The sequence below is a fragment of the Ptychodera flava genome, unplaced genomic scaffold (genome assembly GCF_041260155.1).
Source record: "Ptychodera flava strain L36383 unplaced genomic scaffold, AS_Pfla_20210202 Scaffold_28__1_contigs__length_4768798_pilon, whole genome shotgun sequence".
Lineage (NCBI taxonomy): Eukaryota > Metazoa > Hemichordata > Enteropneusta > Ptychoderidae > Ptychodera > Ptychodera flava.
The window spans coordinates 1,552,323-1,572,721 of NW_027248350.1; the positions used below are offsets into that span (position 1 = coordinate 1,552,323).

A 20,399-nucleotide genomic window follows, 5' to 3' on the forward strand; every position below is an offset into this window, starting at 1 on the left:
GGTGTTATTTGGCGGCACTTTGGGAGCATTTTTTTCGGATTACACATCTTCCTTTGAAACATGGTCTTCTTGCTCCTCAGTAGCTTCGTATAGTTTTGAAAATTGACTATTTTGGTTTCCTGGCTTCCCTTTCTACTGCGTGGTGAAATGCCTACATTCAACCACCAAACATCATGCATATCTCATGATTTACAATTGATTTTGACAAGCTGAGAAGCTAAAATAAACTAAATAATATAGTGAAATTTGCATATTTGTATTTTTAGAGCAATTGTTGCCTTTTTTTGATCAAAACATCTATTTCTCTGTAGCAGCGTGTCCAAATTGATTGGATGTGTATAGATGTGTTGAAATTTCAATATTTGTCTTTTTGAACAATTTATGCCATTCATGGTCAAAAAATCTGTATTCTCTGAAAGGGCTTGTCCAATTTCTTTGAAATTTGCCACACAAAAACGATTAACCATGCAGATTTATTCAGTATTTGCTATCGAGAAACTTTCAAAGTTCAACCCTTTTATGTGTTTTTGTGTTGGATTTGTTGGATAGATGGCATTCTACATAGTGTATTGTTGAATGTTAAAACATGTGTTGCTGTTGTTATTTGAGGCTGTTTTTTGAGAAAAAAGAATTGAAAATGCCTTTTTAAAGCAAATAATACATAATGACTTGATATGTTGTTTTATCATCATTGACGTGTTCCTACTTGTTCACACCATTCTTGCATTCATCATTGTAATAAAATGCTGTGAAAAATATGAAACTGATGTGGCCTGCATCTGTTTACCTTGATCTTAAAAGGCAAATACAACTTTCTGTCTTGACAACCATACCATAGTTTCAATGTTTTACCTAGTGTACCTGCTTGGTTTGTACGCAGGAAACAAGTAGAAAACAGGTTCTATAATTTCATAATTTTCAAGTGATCAGAATACAAAAGTCCTGAAAAGATAAGATAATCACAACTTCCAGTATAAGGGATACAGTCGCTCTAAATGTATAAATTAAAATTAAAAATGTGCCGGGAGGATGTATTAAAAATACAGAAAGTGCTTACTGTCGGTAAAATCTAAAAAAATTCAAAATTTAAAGACTTTTGCAGATTTTTTTTTTACGCCTTTGTCTTCTTATTTATTTTTTTTTATTTTGCAAACTAGTTTGAAGATTTTTTTTTTCCTAACTTTCTGCTCTGAAAATTTTTTTTTTTCTGTTTTTGACCACCCCCCCTCCCAAGATCTAATGGTCCGTCCCTAAATGCTTATTTTACATACACGCACATCCAGGACCCACATACATACAAGGGGTGTAATAAGATCAAAGGGAGGGTTGGCATTCTTTCTGGATTTTTGAACACTCGTTTAGATATGCACCCCCTGAAAACTCCAAACTCTAAGAAATTTATTTTCTTTTTGCGATGCAAATGTAGTTGTAGCCATGGCCTCTCAGAGAGTATAATGTAAAGTAACTTCAGACACCTCAAAACTTTATTGCATAACCATACACTTTGAAAAGTGCAGTATATCATGAACAAAACTAAACATTGGTAGAACATTGTTGTCAATGTTTTTACCTGCATCTGCATGTGAATATGTAGTGTTTGTAATATATTTCATGAGAGACAGCTTAATCAGAACTTAAAATGTACAAAAACTTATCTCTGTCATTTAAACTCTATCAAATATTGTTGCTTCATTGCAGAAAGGAAACTTTTCTATCAGGACTATATTTGGGACACTTCATTTAAATAGTGAAATTCACCCTCCGCAGAAGACTTACAAAACCTGTTTTCTCTAAGCTTGCTTTAAACAATATTCAGACCTCAAGCGCCTGCTTGCAAGTTGCATACCCGAGGCTATCACAGCGCCGCCAGCGGTTGTCATGCGGACGCATCCGTAACCATTGTATTTCGACACAATTAAAGGCGCAATGGTCAAATTTTGGTCTGCTTTGAAGTTGTAACAATATGACTGTACGTGAAGGGTCCCCCAGCATATGCAGCCGGCTTTTCATTTTTACTGGGTATGCATGACGAGTCGACCAAGCATAGACAAGACTAGGGAATGGACATAATCTGAATCATAATACAAGGCCGTGTTACCCTTCGCTGCTGACGGTGACAATGACCTACAGATAAGCAGCACAAATATGCCACCCCAGTTCGTTGAGCCGATTGTACGAACGTGAACGTCGACGTCAATACAAGGGGAAGCCACCGGCAGATGCGTGTTCTTATCATCAAACAGGACATCGAAAGTCGCCAGAGTTTCAGTTGAGGTGTAATCTATTTCGATATCAAGTATGGCTTTGACACTGACAGGCCTGGACCAAGTGGGTTGGTACACATGACCCTATATTCCTTCCGATAATGAAGTTGCATGTAGATTTTCGTGGTGCACGATTTACATGTTACTCAATGCAGTCATTCAATGCATTGTTTGAGTTTGCAAATCAACCTATAGAACCAGTCGTAATCAATTAAATAAGGAATATTCGACGGCCTAAATCTAGCATTTATGTAGATAAGCAGGGAGAGAACTAAGAAATATATAAACAGTGTGTGGGTCAGCTTACCCTGATTCTGAAAGTGGCAAGAAGGGCGCAGTAGGAGAAGGGCAGGACTCACGAAATGCTTTCACTTTGCCCTTGCTGTTTTTGTACACCCATGGTTCGGCGTACAAAACGACCATTGTTTTTTTTCTGTTCGCGAATGACCGCGTTATTTTTATTACCATGTCTTCATTATCTTTAAATTCTGCCAGTGAAATAACCAGTATGTGTTCATAAACATTGCTGCTCAGGGATGCAGGAAATGTCAGTTTACTGGTGGCAAATGTCCTGATTTTTTACAAACCAATAGTTTTCACTGCTGGCAAATTTAATCTCAGACCTGACAGCTGGTTGTTTTCTAGGGTTATTTTCTATATCCCAGCATAGACAGTAGAGGGGATTGAGGAACCATCTACTGTTTATGATCCCAACAACTTAATTCCAGTATCCTCAATCTGCTTTCATTTTTGCCAGCCAGTTCCTGCACCATCAGCAGTCAGACGAGCCAAATACCCTTAAATGACGTTATGCAATGCACATTGCAAAGCACATCTCTGATAGCTCAGTTATTATCGCCAACTTTGCATAATGAAACAATACTTGTTACTACACATTGTGTGAACACGCTGTATAAACACACCCCTCTCTTTCCCTTAATTCTAATATTTCAGAATGTTCAAACTTCTTCCAGGAAATCAGAATCTTGGACAAATCACATGAAATAATGGAATCATTTGTGGCAGCCTGTCAAAGGATAACTAAACAGTATCATGATGATGTATTGTCTGTCAGTGGTAAGAAGTTACATTCATAAAAACTATTTTTGATTTTAAAGTGTAACTCTTTTCTCATCATCCAAAGTAGTATTTTTTGTAATCCAAGTAAATTGTCTAGAACTTTTAATGCATTTCGTTGGATTTAGACCACAACAAGAATAAAAAAAAATTTCTCCTTCCTACCTACACACCCTAATTTTCGAAGGCATGTAAGGAGAAACATGTAATTTATTTTATTTGGCCTTAATGCTCTTTTCAAATCTCAGTATTCATTTTTTAAACAAAAAACCTGCACAGGTGCAGTTCTGATGACTGTTTCCGTTTATTGGATAGAGGACCCAACTTTTCTGTGAAGCAATTAGATCCTCTTGAAGGGTCCTCCCTCAGCTTGTGAAGTGGACCCCCTAGGGTGATATCAATTTGTAACGTTTTTTTTGGTGTCGGACAAGTGTTCTTCACCCCTGCAAATTCTAACTTTGATGAATTTTTATTACCCTTGCTATGTCAGTTGCTAGTTCTTGTTCTACAACCAAAAGCATGCCACCCACTAGCCTGTCAACATAAGGTCTCCATGTGTTATGTAAGCTGTTATATTGGTTACATATTAATTCTAGCCAAGACCAGAATATATAATTGCCAACCATAGTATTACATATTAATTCTAGCCAAGACCAGAATATATAATTGCCAACCATAGTAATGCAGTCTACACATGTACAGGCTGAGTTTACAAGAAGCTGAATACTGTGTATCTCATCATGCTTTCTGGAGTAGAACAAGAAATGACGTGTGACATCAAAAACAAAAATTATAGTGAAAAATTAAAATATGTCTTTACAGATATTGCAATCATCGTTGGAAGCATTGCTCACTATTATCATGTATCAGTGGACAGCAAGGCGACTGAAAAAGAACACCATAAAGATTTAAACGAGGAGAAAAATGAAAACATGAACAGATTCAAGAGTCTTCCAAGAAAATTGGCAACTGATCTCCAATATGACAGACCATTTGTTTGCCAGCAATGTGGGGATGCTTTTAGATGGAAGAGGAACCTAAAACAGCACCGATTGGTCCACAAAAATGAGAGACCGTTCATTTGCAGAGAATGCGGGAAAAGCTTCAAAAGCAATGGCTGCCTGACTATGCATCTGCGGATACACTCGGACAACCGAGAGTTTGTGTGTGACAAGTGTGGCAAATCCTTCACTTACAGCAGCAACAAGATCAGGCACATGCAGGTCGTACACTCGGACGAGAGACCGTACAAGTGCGGGGTGTGCGGCAGGAGGTTCAAAGAAAAGGCCACGCTAAAGACGCACATGCAAAGCCACACCCAGGAGAGACCATTCAAGTGCCAGGAGTGCGGCAAACAGTTTGGGCGAAGTCCACGCTGAAGACTCATCAGAAGATACACAGGAACGAACGGGCGCATGTGTGCCATATCTGCGGCAAGGCTTTCACACAGAGCGGCACTCTGAAACACCACATGAGAATCCATACAAACGAAAGACAATATGCATGCAAGGACTGTGGTAAACTTTCACATTTCTGTGCAATTTACAATCACATGTGAGGATCCACTCGAGTAAGAATTCTCTTGTGTGCAAGGAGTGTGGCGAAACGTTCAGTACCAGGTACAGGCTGAAGAAACATGTTCAGAGCCACAAAACAGATTAATGTCCTGTCTTGCAAAGACTGATGGGATCTTAATGCTGGTATAGTTCAGAGCTGTGTAATGTTCTGATCCGAAACAGTACCAGTGGAAATTGCAAAAGTTTTTGAACAGTGTTGTGAAAATTAGACTCAAAGCAAAAGTCATTGGAGTATGGAAGGTTTTTTAAATGGGAAGTTACAGGACGGTGGGCACACAATAGGGGGTTTACTGATGACGCAGCCATTTGCATACACTCGGCAGAAGTTTTTTAATGCTCATAGCATTGCTTTGACCGTATGAGAAATTTGAATAATCATGATGGGCACTTTCGTGACATATGCAAAGGGGTCAAATGGTCGTACAGGGGACACAGTTTGAAACATTTGATGACATGATTTGCGATAATCCAGCTTTTATAATATAAGTAGGTTCCAGTGTTAAAATATTTTAACTTAGTCACTGAGTTTGGTTTCATCATACAGGCAGTTTTTAAGACCTCAAACAGGAACTTCCCCTTAAAAGCGGGATCATCGTAAATCTATGCAAATGTTAAAAAAGCCACGCTACTGATCGGACGTGCCGTGTTTGGTCCCAGAATCCCTTAATTTTGCAATGTTTCAGGCATTCATTGTCATTGAAACTTGCATATGATGTCTGTGAATATATAGTGACTAAATTTTAGATGAAAATAAACTGAAAAAACCTTTCATCGTTTCGTCGGAGAATGCATATTTTAAAATATATTCCCTGTACGACCTTTTGACCCCTCTTTGGTTATCTCACGAAAGTGCCCATCATGATTATTCAAATTTATCATACGATCAAAGCGATACTATGAGAATTCAAAAACTCACTCCCAGAGAATGCAAATGACTGCGTCATCACTAATCCCCTATTGTGCGCCCATGGCCCTGTAATTGCCCCTATAGGTTAACTTTAAGATATTTTGAGAGTGGTCAAAAAATACATCAACATAGTGAACTGTTGATTGCAGTTTCACTGCATTGTCTAAAGTAATTAATTAATGGATGATTTGAAATTGCAAAATAATGTGTATGCTCTCTCAACTTATAAAAGGCAACTAACAAATCTTTCATATTCCATAATTTTATTAATGTGCAATATAAATATGTGTACACAGGGCTAAAACTCCAAGTATCATTTTTTTACCAACACACACTGTGCATGCCAGGTTACACTATACCAGTCATGCACCAGCTTCTTGTGTTACAGTTTTTTAATATCATATTCAAAGTCATCCCATCATCCCATGCAAGTTTCCCCTGTTGTATTTGACAATGCAGTCTTATTGTAGGTCTTCTCCTTTTGGAACCAATTCCATGATAAGGTTGTATATGTTATTCTGATAGAGATATATGGTATTGTCATCATTGCTGTCAGAGTTGACGTAACTTTATTTGACTTTGTCAACAAAACACTTAAAATGTGAAAGATTTCTTGGGGAAAGTTTAAGAAAAAGTTATAGTCTTTCATTTTGAAGAGCCTACCACCTTAGAAAGGGAGGTCGTCAGACTGGGTTAAAAGATCATATGGGACGCAAACGACCAAAACCTTATGTCCAAGGTACATTGGTAACTGGTGAAAATTAAAACATGTTTGAAATAGAAATGTTGCAGCCATGTTGATGTGACGCATTTACCGGTAGATGCATGAAGCAGATCGCCTCCGTTGAACTGGTGTTATAGATGCTGCCTTTGCAAATAGATATTTTGAAATCATTGTTGAGACACTTGTGTGCAATGCAAAATATTGTCTTTATTTTATGAATGTTTACACTTGGTGATTGTTTTCTCAGGGATATAAGCAGGCAGTCACGTTACATGGACCACATGAAAAGTAATCCATGTTCAGGGAATTTTTTTCCTGGAAAAAGTGACGCATTCAGGCGGCACATTCACCATTCAATGGGAGTACCCCGTCAACGGATACATTATAATCATTTAATACAATTGTGATGTGTGTGGCAAACGAATTGAAGCCAGATCTTTTCAGACATGAAAAGTGTGTTCCATATGTACATGTATCAGCCTTCATGATTGACTGTGACGGCCATACTCAGGTCCAGAGTTTTATATTTTTTGTTTTATACATTGTATGACAAACTGCTTGTTTCATGCTATGCCTGTAGCTAGTTTGTGCCATGTAGCAAATTGATAGGTGATGAAGCTTAACAATTTGTATTACAAATGCTAGCAATATCTCGTAAGACATACTAAAATACAGATACATGTATACTGTTATCAAGAATTGTACATTTTGAAATAGATAGAGAGATCACTGTTTTGCCTGGCCACTTTCAGCCAACTCTAAGATCATTTAATGGGTTTAATAGTGTGCTGCAACTAGTTCACCTGATTGTCAAAAAATTGCAAACTGCAGATAAAAGTTCTGAAGAGAATTCAACTGAAGATTTGTCTAAAAATCCTGGTACTATCATGAGTATAATAGAACGTTCTCATCTAGACACCCTTATGCCTGCAACGTGTACCATGTATTCATTGTATGAGTGAAAGGATTATATCTGGCGAGTATTGTTTCACATGTGTAATGTAAACTGAAAAGCCAAGATAACTATTCAGGGATAAGAGTTAATTTTGGTTACTTGAAGTGCAAAACCAAACGTCTTTTGAAAAAAAATCCAAAATGTTGGTGACTTTGAAGGATGGAGATATTTGGATGCAGCTCGGCCCAAATTTTGACTGTGGATGTGTTGGTACGTCTCTTGTGACAATAAAATTTTTTACAAACACCCTAATTTGTAACTCACATTTGGTATATGAATAGTTATGTAAATACGCAACGGCCTGTTGTGATTGTGAATGACAATCCCATACCCATCGCAACTTATGGTCCCTGTCATCATCATGTGATGAAAGCTCCAAACTTTGTGCTTTTTTCCCATGATTCAAAATACATTGAGTTGATGAAGCCCAATAATGCAATTCTGCCACTATTTTTATCTGTTGTAATGAACAATCACGAGAGATATAAATGGCGAAAAACCGTTCTTCCAGAATAAGTGGCCAAAAGCTAGCATGTATGTAAAAATCAGCCTTGGTGAACTTCCCCATTCAGACGTTTATGAAGGGATTAACTAAAGGTGGTATGCGCTTCGAAAATGAAAGAGTTGAACTTTTGCTCAAATTTTCCTCAGTGAATCTATCAACCATTTTCTTTCAAAATCAAGAATAAAAATGTAGGGTCGCTGCAACAATTTTGGTACAAGAGAAACAAATTACCAAGGATGTACCTATATTGAATATTCAAAATGGCCACCATCCCTGTGTTAACTATCAACACAACGTCTGTATGTGTAATTAAATGCACTGTTGTTGTTAAATCTGAATTCTATAGTCCGGACCAGAATCCACTTGTCAACAATAACAATGCAGTCTACACATGTACAAGCCGAGTTGCCAAGCTGAATACTATGTATATCAATGGGCTTTTGAAAGTATACACCACGAAAGTGTAGTTGATGCAAAACAAAAATAATGCAAAAAATAATCAAAAGATACAGCTACAGACCCTTTGATATTTGCTGTTGATATTAAGGTTTGAATTTGTAAGTGCCATCAAAAGAGAAGCATGCATGATGCCCGAAATTCAGCCATTCATACGGTGTTACATAAAAAAAATTGAATAATTCGTTTTTAACGTATGGTGCATCTAACTGATCAAGATTATAGGGTTTACTTGACGCATAGGCTTTAATAACTGTCATTAAGCAGAAGAAAAGAATTTGAAAAATGTCATGAATTGAAAAAGTGCATATTTTCTCTTTGTAAAAGTGGGGGAGACAGGAAGGCTCAGTCAGTTCTTTAACCATGCCAACATCAAATTGTGGATGGTCACTCGGGATTTGTTTCCCACAGACTTGTACCCACGTACATTGAAAGGTGTTGTAAGAGGTCAGTAAGAGTCAGAGAGAGGGTTGGCATTCTTTCTGGATTTTTGAACTTTACTTTACTTTACTTTACTTTACTTTACTTTACTTCACGTTACTTTATTGCTCAACAACACACTCAGGGAGTGTGGTAAGGCAAAAATTACAAAACTCAAAGATGCAGACTTCAGCAAACACTGGATGAAGCTGCTGCTGGGAGAGAAACTAAAGCATAAGAAATAAATTTAACAAGACCCCAAAAACATGAAGATAAAAGTAATTTTTGCTCATATTTGGTATGTATATAAATACCGAAAAGAGCTTATATTTAAGAAAGTTTGTGTGGATAAGCACCCCTTCAGATAACTCTAAGCCCTAAGGAATATACTCTTCTCTACCATGCAAATGTAAGTGCAGTCGAGGTCAATCGGAGAGTTAGGTGTAAAATAACGCAACACACTTTTATTGCTTTTCTAAAATACCTAGGATACATGTATATCAGGCCCGAGCGCCTGAAAAATTTGAGGTTTACACACGTCCGAGTCTGTCACAGCGCCGCCAGCGGTTATTGTGCGGAAGCATAATTTCATTTATATCTCGACTCAACAAAAGGGGCTGTGATCAAATTTTGTCTGTTTTAAAGTTGTCGGTACGTGCGGGGGTGCGCGATCACATTTTCGTTTTAACTGGAATGCATAACAAGACCGAGCTACGGCAGATTAGACATGTGCAATGGGAATAAATCTGAATCATAATACAAGGCCAAGTTGCCCTTCGCTGCCGACGGTGACAATGATCTAATCAGCACAATGCTCGCCGGGGATCTGCCCGACAGTATCCCATGTCAGCTTGCTCGAAAGTGGACGTCGACGTCAATACAAGGGGCATGGCAGCCACCGGTATATGCGTATTCCCATAATCAAACATGACATCGAAGGTCGCTATCGCTAGAGTTGCAGCTGGGGTGTAATCGATTTACATATCAAGTATGGCTTTGACAGACCTGGACCAAGCCGGTAGGTCGGTTCCCAGACACTTCGCACCAAAACCACTTCGCACCATACCATCTCGTCCCATACCATTTCGCACCAAAACCACTTCGCACCAAAACAACCTCGTACCAAAACCACTTCGCCCCAAAAGTCATGTCCCCCAAACCACTTTGCCCGAAACTTATCGCTAACTAGTAAAGCTGAAAATAACCACCTTCTGTCATCCTGGGACTGAAATCTTGAAAGTGTACGCATTTCGCGAAATTGACATCGTGCAATTCCGCGCACGGCACCTGAGTTGTAGCATTTGCGTGTCTCTACTACCTCCATGTTCTATCGTTTATGGTTTCATGCAACAATAAATGGTTCGTGGTAGCCAAAATGTCCTAACACATTAATGCTTCCAAGTTGTAGGTAAAAACAACGTCATGATACATCGTAGCATCGTTGTTTGAGGACGAGTTGATGGGACTATACTATGGGCGAAGTGGTTTTAGTACGATGTGGTACTTGGGGCGAAGTGGGGTTGGGCGAAGTAGTACTTGGGACGAGGTGGTTTTGGTACGAAATGGTTTTGGGACGAAGTTGTGTGGGGCGAACTGGTTTTGGTGCGAAGTGTCTGGACCCCGGTAGGTGTACTGTATATACGGCCGTCGTGGTGGGGGCCGTACAACGCCGGAAACACACACTGACACAGACCTGTACGCATGCAGGGCTAACTAGTGTACTGTACTACAATATTACCCTACTCTTGTACTACTATTGCTGCGAATCCGTAGCCTCTGCCACTCGGGTAGCTTGGTCATTGGAGCGCCCACTCCCAGCAGAACACATCAAGGAGTGGCAGGGCTCGTTTTCGGTTCCCCGACACTTCGCACCAAAACCACTTCGCACCATACCATCTCGTCGGGTACCAGTCAACTCGCACTTTTTCCAACCCGCCCAGAACCAATTCGCCCGATTCCAACTCGCCCGATACCAACTCGCCCGATTCCAACTCGCCCGATACCAACTCGCCCGATATTATTTTGCAATTGTATGAGTACCTGGTACGCTAGGTCTGCATGGCAGGGCTGTGTGTTTACCGGCGTTATACGGAGGCCGTATAACGCCGGTAAACACAGCCCTGCCATGCAGAGCTACTGGTACGCTTGCTGCGAATCGGTAGCCTTTGCCACTCGGGTAGCTTGGTCATTGGAGTGGAAGAACATATCAAAGAGTGGCAGGGCTCGTTTTCGCAGCAACTGGTACGCATAAAACGTTTTATTTCTAACAACAAATATTTCTAACATAGAGAACCACAGGTGCGGCTTGAAATATGTGCCAACACGGAAAACTTTTTATTTGCGAATTTCACGTTTTGCAAATCTCTTGAAAGAATAAATTTCGTTCGGCTTCTTTACGTATAGGGATAGTTACTGCGAACTGGCTCACTTCTTTAGGAACAGCAGACCGTCTTTCACGAGTTACTGGCCTGGCATGACATGAAAATAGCTGGCCTCGGGCCATCGGGTTAGCGTACATGGAATCTACAAAACCCTATCTCAAAACAACGGGCGAGTTGGTATCGGGCGAGTTTGAATCGGGCGAGTTGGTTCTGGGCGGGTTGGAAAAAGTGCGAGTTGACTGTAACTCCCATACCATTTCGCACCAAAACCACATCGCACCTAAACAACCTCGTACCAAAACCACTTCGCCCCAAAAGTCACGTCGCCCCAAACCATTTCGCCCCCAAAACAATGCCACTTTGCCCCAAACTTATCGCCAACCAGTAAAGCTGAAAATAATCAACCACTGCCATCGAAGTTTTCATCATATTTCTATCATCCCAGGACTGAAATCTTGAAATTGTACACATTTCGAGAAAATGACATGGTGCAAATCCGCGCACGGCACCTGTAGCATTGAGTAGTTTGCGTGTTTCTTTTTCTTTTTCTACCGTTTATGGTTTCATGCAACAATAAATGTTTCGTGTTAGCCAAAATGTCTTGACACATTAAAGCTTCCAAGTTGCATGTAAAAATAACGTTATGATATGTCGTGGCATCGTTGTTTTAGGACGAGTTGATGGCGCGATACTTTGGGCGAAGTGGTTTTAGTACGAGGTGGTACTTGGGGCGAAGTGGCGTTGGACGAGGTAGTACTTGGGACGAGGTGGTTTTGGTGCGAAATGGTTTTGGGGCGAAGTTGTGTGGGGCGAACTGGTTTTGGTGCGAAGTGTCTGGACCCCTCGTTTTTGCAGCAAGTACTACTAGCGATGCAGTCCCGATACGGAGCGAGGTCCCCTTTTCACGTCGCTGTCTACACTCTTTCATTGTATCATGTAAATGATGTATAGTCATGCATGATGCTATGTTCTCTATTGCTGCGTATCCGTAGCCCTACCACTCCCTTTGTTGTTCTCCCTGGTTGTGTTGGGGAGTGGGGCCCAACACAACCAGCAAAGGCTTTGCTGGTCGTGTTGGGCCCCACTCCCCACTTTCCCAACACAACCAGCAAAGAGAGTGGTAGGCATCTACGGATCCGCAGCAATGTTCTCTATAGCTCTGCATGGCAGGGCTTGTGTGGTCCAGCGTTATGGCCTCCAACTAGCTGCAAAATTGTAGTGCTACGGTGAGGCGGTCGGTGAGTTTTGGTTTTTGCGACGTCGCTCACCAGTAGAGCTACAATGCCAAAGGCCCTGAAGCATACAAAATAAGCACGCTGCACATGGCACGGCATTTTGATGTAAAATCCCATATATTTACAGCATTTGGTCATACTGATTTATCACTACTGAAGATTAAACACTATACTACACTAACCTTGTCGTGTATGGGGTTTGGTATTTGTTCAAATATGTCGATCGCGTTCCAAAAACATTTCTTGGAGCCGCCATTACCAACTTCCGGTAATGGCGGCTCCCAGAAACACGCTCAATGTTTATGGAACGCGATCGACGTGTCTGTGCTAATACCAAACCCCATAAACGACAAGGTTAGTGTAGTATAGTGTTTAGTCTTCAGTAGTGATAAATCGGTACGACCAAATGCAGTAAATATGTGGGATTTTACATGAAAATGCTGCGCCATGTGTGACGCGCTTATTTTGTATGCTACAGGGCCTTCGGCATTGTAGCTCTACTGGTGAGCGAGGTCGCAAAAACCAAAACTCACCGACCGCCTCACCGTAGAGCTACAATTTTGCAGCTAGGCCTCCCACCACATAACGCCGGGAACACACAGCCCTGCCATGCAGAGCTATGTTCTCTACACACCATGTGAGTACACCATGGGACACAGTTTCATAGATTTGCGTTAGCCGCAAAATTGTAGCACTGCTGGTGAGCGAGGTCGCAAAGACCAAAACTCACCGACCGCCTCAACCTCACATTAGTGCTACAATTTTGCTGCTATTAAAGATTTGCGTGTGATGCTAACCCTAAGTATCGTGCTGAGTGTTCCCGGCGTTATATGGTCTCCCACCACAGCCTTGCTGCAGTACAGTAGCTCGAGGTTTTGCCTGGGTGTTTGGGTCGGACGGCAACCCAATGCAGGCATAACCTGGAGCTACTGTACTGCAGCTAACCACAACCCTGCTGACTCTCATTGGAAAATCCGGTGGACGCGGTCACGATTTTGACCGCGCAAGTAGCTTCTGACTATTTTCGGCCGAATTCAGCTCGGTTCCACTCTATGCCTACCCGAATAACTCAATCGCTCACAGACTGCAACAAAACTTGCTCTCATGATGTCCCACGCCTTTGGTTTACCACCGATTCACGGTCAAGGGTCCAGTGGCAGGCCATTAGCAAGATAAATAAGGCAATATCTCCAACTTTACACAATGAAACAATACTTGTTACTACACATTGTGTGAACACACTACAGCATAAACATGCACATGCTCTTCCCCTTCTTGTATTTCAGAGTGTTCAAACTTCTTCCAGGAAATCAGAATCTTGGACAAATCACATGAAATAATGGAATCATTTGTGGCAGCCTGTGAAAGATTAACTAGACAGTATCACAATGAAGCGTTGTCTGTCAGTGGTAAGAAAGTTACATACATCATTTTTACGCTCCCATATATGCATATGTATATATGCAAATGGGAGGTATTCGTATAAGGTGGCAAAATGGCGTCTGTGTGTATGTATGTAAGTATGTATGTATGTCTGTTAGTCCGTCCACATCAAAAACTCCTAAACCGTAGCACCTACTGTCTTAGTATTTGGTGTACAGGTGCACCTAGGGGTGGAGATGTGAATTTGTTCAAATGAACTTGTCAGTGCCAAAAATATGTAAATGAGGGGGAAAAAAGGAAAAAATCCTGCAAATGGCTAAAACTCAGTAAGCATTGGTCAGATTTGGTTGAAACTTGGTATGCAGATTTCTTTAGGTATTCTACATTATGTGTGCAAAAATTGGGATGAAATTTGCATGTTTGTATTTTAAGGGTATTTTTTCCGTTTTTAGTCAAAAAATCTTGTTCTCTGAAATCGCTCGTCTGATTGCTATGAAACTTAATATTCATGTTCCTCAGAATGACCTCAGTCATGCTTGTACAAATTGTATTGATATTGTCATATTTGTAATTTTGGGGCAATTTTCCCAATTTTTGATAAAAATTTTTTAATCCAAAAACTGCTGATTTGATAGCTTTGATACATGTATTTGGTATACAGGTATCTAAGATTAATCTCAATATAATGTATTGAAGGTATGTTGAAACTGGCAATTTTTTTTTATTTTGGGGGCAATTTTTGCCTTTTTTGGTCAAAAAATTTTTCTCCTAAAACTTCTGATCTGGTAGCTTTGATATCTAGTGTACAGGTTCCTAGGGTTTATGTTAATGAGATATATTTAAAATTAGGATGAAATCTGCAATTTTGTATTTTGGGGGCAATTTTTCCTCATTTTTGGTCAAAAAATTTGTTTCTCAAAATTTACCAGTCTGATTGCTTTGACATTTAAACAGTCGGTCCTTAGGGTTTTTGTTAATAAGATATATTGAAATTAAGTTGAAATCTGGAATTTTGAATTTTGGGGCAACTTTGCGAAACTTTCAGTTTTACTGGGATATCTTTCATTTTGTATTTTTAAGATTTTTTTTGGGTAATTTAATACCTACTGGAACTAAGAGTATATAATGTGGTGATTTAGTAAGCATTTGATATGGTAAACTGTATTTGATGTTGAAATGCGGTAAAAAAATCCTGGCAGATTTTGAAAAAATTCCAAACAAATGCCCATAAAAAATTCAGCCAGAGAAGGTTTGACAAAAAAAGGTGGGAAAGTGGGGAAAAAGAATGTACAATGGATCGGATAAAAAGATAATGTACCTCATCGATCTTCCAGACACCATCCCTTATCAAATGGTCCACCCCGATGTATTTTTGTGCACAATTAACCATGCAGTGTATTTTAGTTTAAGATGTCAAGTTAGGTAAGGATTTGAAAGGAATAGTCAAGTTCACCACAGTTTAACTTTATCTCTTGTGTCATCATCCTTGTGTAATTGGTTAAGTTTGTAAGTTGTTCCAGATGTGGATGTACCAGCTGTTCTGGAAGAAAACAATGTTTACTATTTCCTGTAGGGTTTCTGAGTTGATGATTGTATGTTGAAATTTCTCCATGTATCTGGTGTATGGGCAAAGTGTAAACATTGGTTGCATGTTATGTATTTCAGTCTATGTCAAATATTGTAAATGAAAAATCAAGAACAGTTTACTGTGTGCTTGTAAAAGATAACATATTTGTCAATACATAAACTGCCTTGCAGATTGATTGTCTTAAATATTATCACAGAAGTAGAAAAGGAAAAGAAACTAATCAAATTGCTGTAACATATTCACTCTCAGTGCCTGTATAGGCCTATACTTAACTATTTTATCATTACATTCAGCTGTTTGTTATATCTTTATCACTCTCCATGGGCCAAGGCACACTTGGGGTCAATGTCATCACTCTGTGCCAGTCTGTGTATGTCAGTCTGTCTGTATATGTATGTCCATGTTTCATACAATTGTTGACTTGTTTTGATAACTATATGGGAGCGAACAGTGATGTTGTCACTATTTTTTAATTTTAAAGTGTAACTATTCGCTCATCATCCATTATTCAAAATTTGCACATTTGAAATTCAGTTACATTGAATTCATACAATATCAAAATATATCCAACGTTTTTATGACAATCTAGTTCATGTTTTTTGGTCACTTCTGCTATGCGAATCAAAATTCACAGTAAAGTTACCAATTATTATATTAGGCCAAATGAAAGGGTATATCAGTTTTCAATATCCTGACCCACCCCATTGACCCTATATTCTTTTTGCACTTTTGAAATATTTCAAGTTAATTCTCTGTAATTCTACCATATTTAATTGATATTAGCCATCAAATTGAAAAATAAAAAAGGTCTTCTGACCCACCTACCCTTAATTTTTTATGGCATTTTACCAGAAACACAATTTTTTTATTTGGCCGTCCTGGCAACTTCTGATCTCAGTGCATCAAGAAAACACCAGCTTTTCTCTGAAAATTTTGTGAATGTTGGTCAGTCATTTCTCCTGTGTAAATCAGAGATTAATTTGTCAAATTTTACTATTTTAGCTGCTCACTTTTGACTCTGTAATGTTTTACAGAAAAAGACTTCAGATAATACCCCGGTCATTATTCATACATTATAATATCCATGGATAGAATACACACATCTGGTAAGACAGGGGTGAATTCATAGCTCTGTATATATATGTCATTAGTGCACACAATTTTCATGTGGAACTTGGGAACTTGTGAGATTTGGTTGCAAATGCTCATAACAGCTGTCTTTGTGAAATCTGCAGAAAACCCAAAGAACAGGGGATCAAACATTTTTCGTGAAACAAGTAGGCCCTCTTAAGTGTTTTTCCATCCTTCAAGTAACTCTTGAGTTTTGATGATTTTTTCACCATTTTAATTTTGTATGTCAGTTGCAAGTTCTTGATCTATTCCGAAAAAAAAAAAAAAATTACAACATCCACGATTTAACTTGTCAACATAACATCTGTACATGTTAATACTCTTATTGGGTACAATTGAATTCTAGCCTGAACCGAAAATTAACAGCCATCATTTAGTGCAGTGTATTCATGTACAGGCTGAGTTCACAAGCTGAATACTGTGTGACAGTGACCCCAACATGCTTTGGGGAGTAGATGAAGTAATTACGAGTTATATCAAAACCGAAACTAGGGATAAAATCATCAAAGGTTGGGATTACAGGGCCTTGAATAGTACTAATATGGTAAAATATGTCTTTACAGAGATTGCAATCATCGTTGGAAGTCTTGCGCACTACTGTCATTTATCAGCAGACTGTGAGGTGGCTGGACAAGGACGCTGTACAGATTTAATCATGGAGAAAACTAAAAACATGAGCAGATCCAATACTCGTCCAATGAAAATGGCAACCGATCTCCAACACGACAGACCGTTTGTTTGCCAGCAATGCGGGTACGCTTTCAGATGGAAAAGGAACCTCAAACAGCACCGATTGGTCCACAATAATGAGAGACCATTCATTTGCAGAGAATGTGGGAAGAGCTTCAAAAGGAATGACTGCCTGACTTCACATCTAAGGACACACTCTGACAACCGAGACTTTGTGTGCTACAAGTGTGGCAAAGCCTTCAGGTACAACAGCGGTCAGTTTAAGCACATGCAAGATGTACACTCAGATGAGAGACCGTACAAGTGTGTGGTGTGCGACAAGCGGTTCAAGCAAAAAGTCGCGCTAGAGATGCACATGCGAAGCCACACACAGGAGAAACCATTCAAGTGCCAGGAGTGCGGTAAACAGTTTGGGCGAAAGTTCACGCTGAACACACATCAGAAGATACACAGAAACGAACGGGCGCATGTGTGCCATATCTGCAGCAAGGCTTTCACACAGAGAGGCTCCCTGAAAGACCACATCAGAATCCATACAAATGAAAGGCGGTACGCATGCAAAGACTGTGGTAAAAGTTTCGTGTTCCTGTGCAATTTGCGATCACACGTGAAGACCCACTCGAGCGAGAATTTGTTTGCCTGCAAGGAGTGTGGTGAAACGTTCAGAACCAGGTACAGGCTGAAGAAACATGTTCAGAGCCACAAAACAGATTAGTGTTTTGTCTTGCAAAGACTGATGGGATCTTAATGCTGGTATTGGTCAGAGCTGTGTAATGTTCTGATCCGAAACAGTAGCAGTGGAAATTGCAATAGTTTTTGAACAGTGTTTTGAAAGTTAGATTCAAAGTAGAGGTCATCAGAACATGCATGGAATGTTTTAGAAGTCACCAGAACATGCATGAAATGTTCTGAAGTATGTTAACTTTGTCACTGTACAGTGTGTCAATGTACAGTGTGTCACTGTGCTGGCAATTTGAGATTGTAATTGATTACAGCCTCACCAGCTGTATCTTTTAGCATTGTATTAATGATTTTACTTTCAAGCTAAAATAAGTTGGTGAGAATGTATTATTAAGATTGTGTATACACTTAGTATTAACTACCCTCTGGGACTGTACAATATATATGCAATCTTGAATAAGATAAAGATTACACTGCAATTCTAAATGTTTTCCTAAACATTAAATCGCAGCTCCATGCGGAAAAGCAAAAACTGTGGATACTGGGCATATCTGTACTGAAATCTCCAATAAACTGCACAGAATAGGCCAGTGTAATGCATAGGGGTGAATATTTTCCATCTGTGACATTGTATGTTCTGTTTCCTTTGTAATATTACCAATTTTTGAAAATGGTGGGAAATGAAAATGACCATTAAAATTTGAATTTACTCGTCAAATGTTTCACAAAGTAATGGTTTCCTAATGCAGTAAAAGTCGGTATCCCTTCAGAGGGTAGAATTTACAGAAAAAAAACTAAGAGAGAATAGGAAGATATTTTGAGGCCAACAAATTTTAAGAGTTACCGGTACAGCTGGTGGGGCTTTAACCATAAGTGATTTTAAGAGTGGTCAAAAAATAGATTAACATTGTAAACTGTCGAATGCAGTTTTACTGCATTGTCAAAAGAAATTAATGTATGATTTGAAATCGACAAATAGCGTGAATGCTCGCTCGTCTTTGAAAAACAAGAAAAAATCTTTCATATTCAATAATTTTATAAATTTGCAATATGTGTACTCAGGGCTCAAACTCAAAACGTCAGTTTTTGTCAACACACACGCTGTGCATGCATGGTTACATGTACACACCAGTATGCACCAGCTTCTGATGTACCTGCAAAATGACCGTTATAGGATGTCAATATCATGTTCAAAGTCATCCTCCCGATCTTCCCTTGCAAGTTTCTCCTTTTGTATTCTTTGACCATGCAGTGTAGTTTTAAGTCCTCTGCTTTGGATCTATTACCATGTTTAAACCAAGGAAAGTTTGAGCAAAAGTTTAAGTCTTTCACTTTCGAGGTGCATATTACCTTAACTGTTGTCATTGGTGCTGCCATTGCAAATAAATACTGTGTAACCATTGTTGAGACACTCATGTGCAATGCAGTAAGATTGTCTCAATTTTATTAGTTTTTACACTAAATGATTATTTTCTCAGGGATATAAGCAAGCAGTCACGTTACATGTGCCACATGAAAAGTAATCCATGTTCAGGGAATTTTTTTCTATAAAAAGTGATGCATTCAGGCGGCACATTCACCATTCAATGGGAGTACCCCCTCAACGGATACATTATAATCATTTACTTTTAATACAATTGTGATGCATGGCAAACAAATTGTAAGTCATATCTTTTCAGACATCGATAGTGTAATCCAGATGTATCAGCCTTCGTGATTGACAGTAGCGCACATACTCAGGTCCAGAATTTTATGCTTTGTGTTATTATTTGTGTGCATTTGTCATTAAAGACGAACTGCTTGTTTCACACTGTTCCTGTCACTAGTTTTTGCCATGTGGCAAATTGATAGGTGGTGAATCTTAACAATTTTTATATAATATAAATGCTAACATATCTTGTAAGACATATTAAAATACAGATATACTGTTATAGATAATTGTAAACTTTGAAATAGATAGAGAGATCACTGTTTTGCCTGGCCACTTCCAGCCAACTCTAAGGTCATCTAGTGAGTTTCAGTGTGTGCTGCTATTAGTTCAGCTGATTATCAAAAAAACATTGCAAAGTGCATACGAAAGTCCCACAGAGTACTCAACTGAAGATTTGTCTAATAATACTGGTACGATGAGTATAGTAGAACATTCACATCTTGACACCTTTGTACCATGTATTCATTGTATGAGTAAAAGGACTATGGTATATCTGGAGAGTGTTGTTTCACACGTGCATTATAAACTGAAAATGCAAAATAAACATTCGGGATACTATTGAAGAGTTAACTTTGATTACTTGAAGTGCAAACAAACTTCTTTTGAAGAAAATCCAAAATGTTTAACGATGGAGACATTTGGGTGCAGTTTGGCCAAAACTTTGATGGTACATTTGTCAGTCAGTCTATTTTGGCAATCAAAAATATTTGCAAG

General features: G+C 39.1%; 2 protein-coding genes across 4 annotated transcripts; both read left to right on the forward strand.

The window, feature by feature from the left end:
- The first annotated feature begins 1,976 nt into the window (after positions 1 to 1,976).
- Positions 1,977 to 6,309, forward strand: LOC139127045 (gastrula zinc finger protein XlCGF49.1-like). The gene is made up of 3 exons (XM_070692973.1): positions 1,977 to 2,332; positions 3,219 to 3,341; positions 4,164 to 6,309. The coding sequence occupies exons 1-3, from the start codon at positions 2,299 to 2,301 to the stop codon at positions 4,718 to 4,720; spliced, it is 714 nt and encodes a 237-aa protein (XP_070549074.1). The 5' UTR covers positions 1,977 to 2,298; the 3' UTR covers positions 4,721 to 6,309.
- A 3,206-nt stretch (positions 6,310 to 9,515) lies between these two features.
- LOC139127044 (zinc finger protein 501-like) lies at positions 9,516 to 20,129 on the forward strand. 3 transcript variants are annotated; one of them, XM_070692970.1, is made up of 3 exons: positions 9,516 to 9,903; positions 13,788 to 13,910; positions 17,167 to 20,129. In XM_070692970.1, the coding sequence occupies exons 1-3, from the start codon at positions 9,876 to 9,878 to the stop codon at positions 18,006 to 18,008; spliced, it is 993 nt and encodes a 330-aa protein (XP_070549071.1). In that variant the 5' UTR covers positions 9,516 to 9,875; the 3' UTR covers positions 18,009 to 20,129. The 3 variants fall into 3 exon arrangements, with proteins under 3 accessions (XP_070549071.1, XP_070549073.1, XP_070549072.1); XM_070692971.1 differs by having other exon boundaries at positions 9,519 to 9,907; XM_070692972.1 differs by lacking the exon at positions 13,788 to 13,910 and having other exon boundaries at positions 9,518 to 9,903.
- The last annotated feature ends 270 nt before the right edge of the window (positions 20,130 to 20,399 follow it).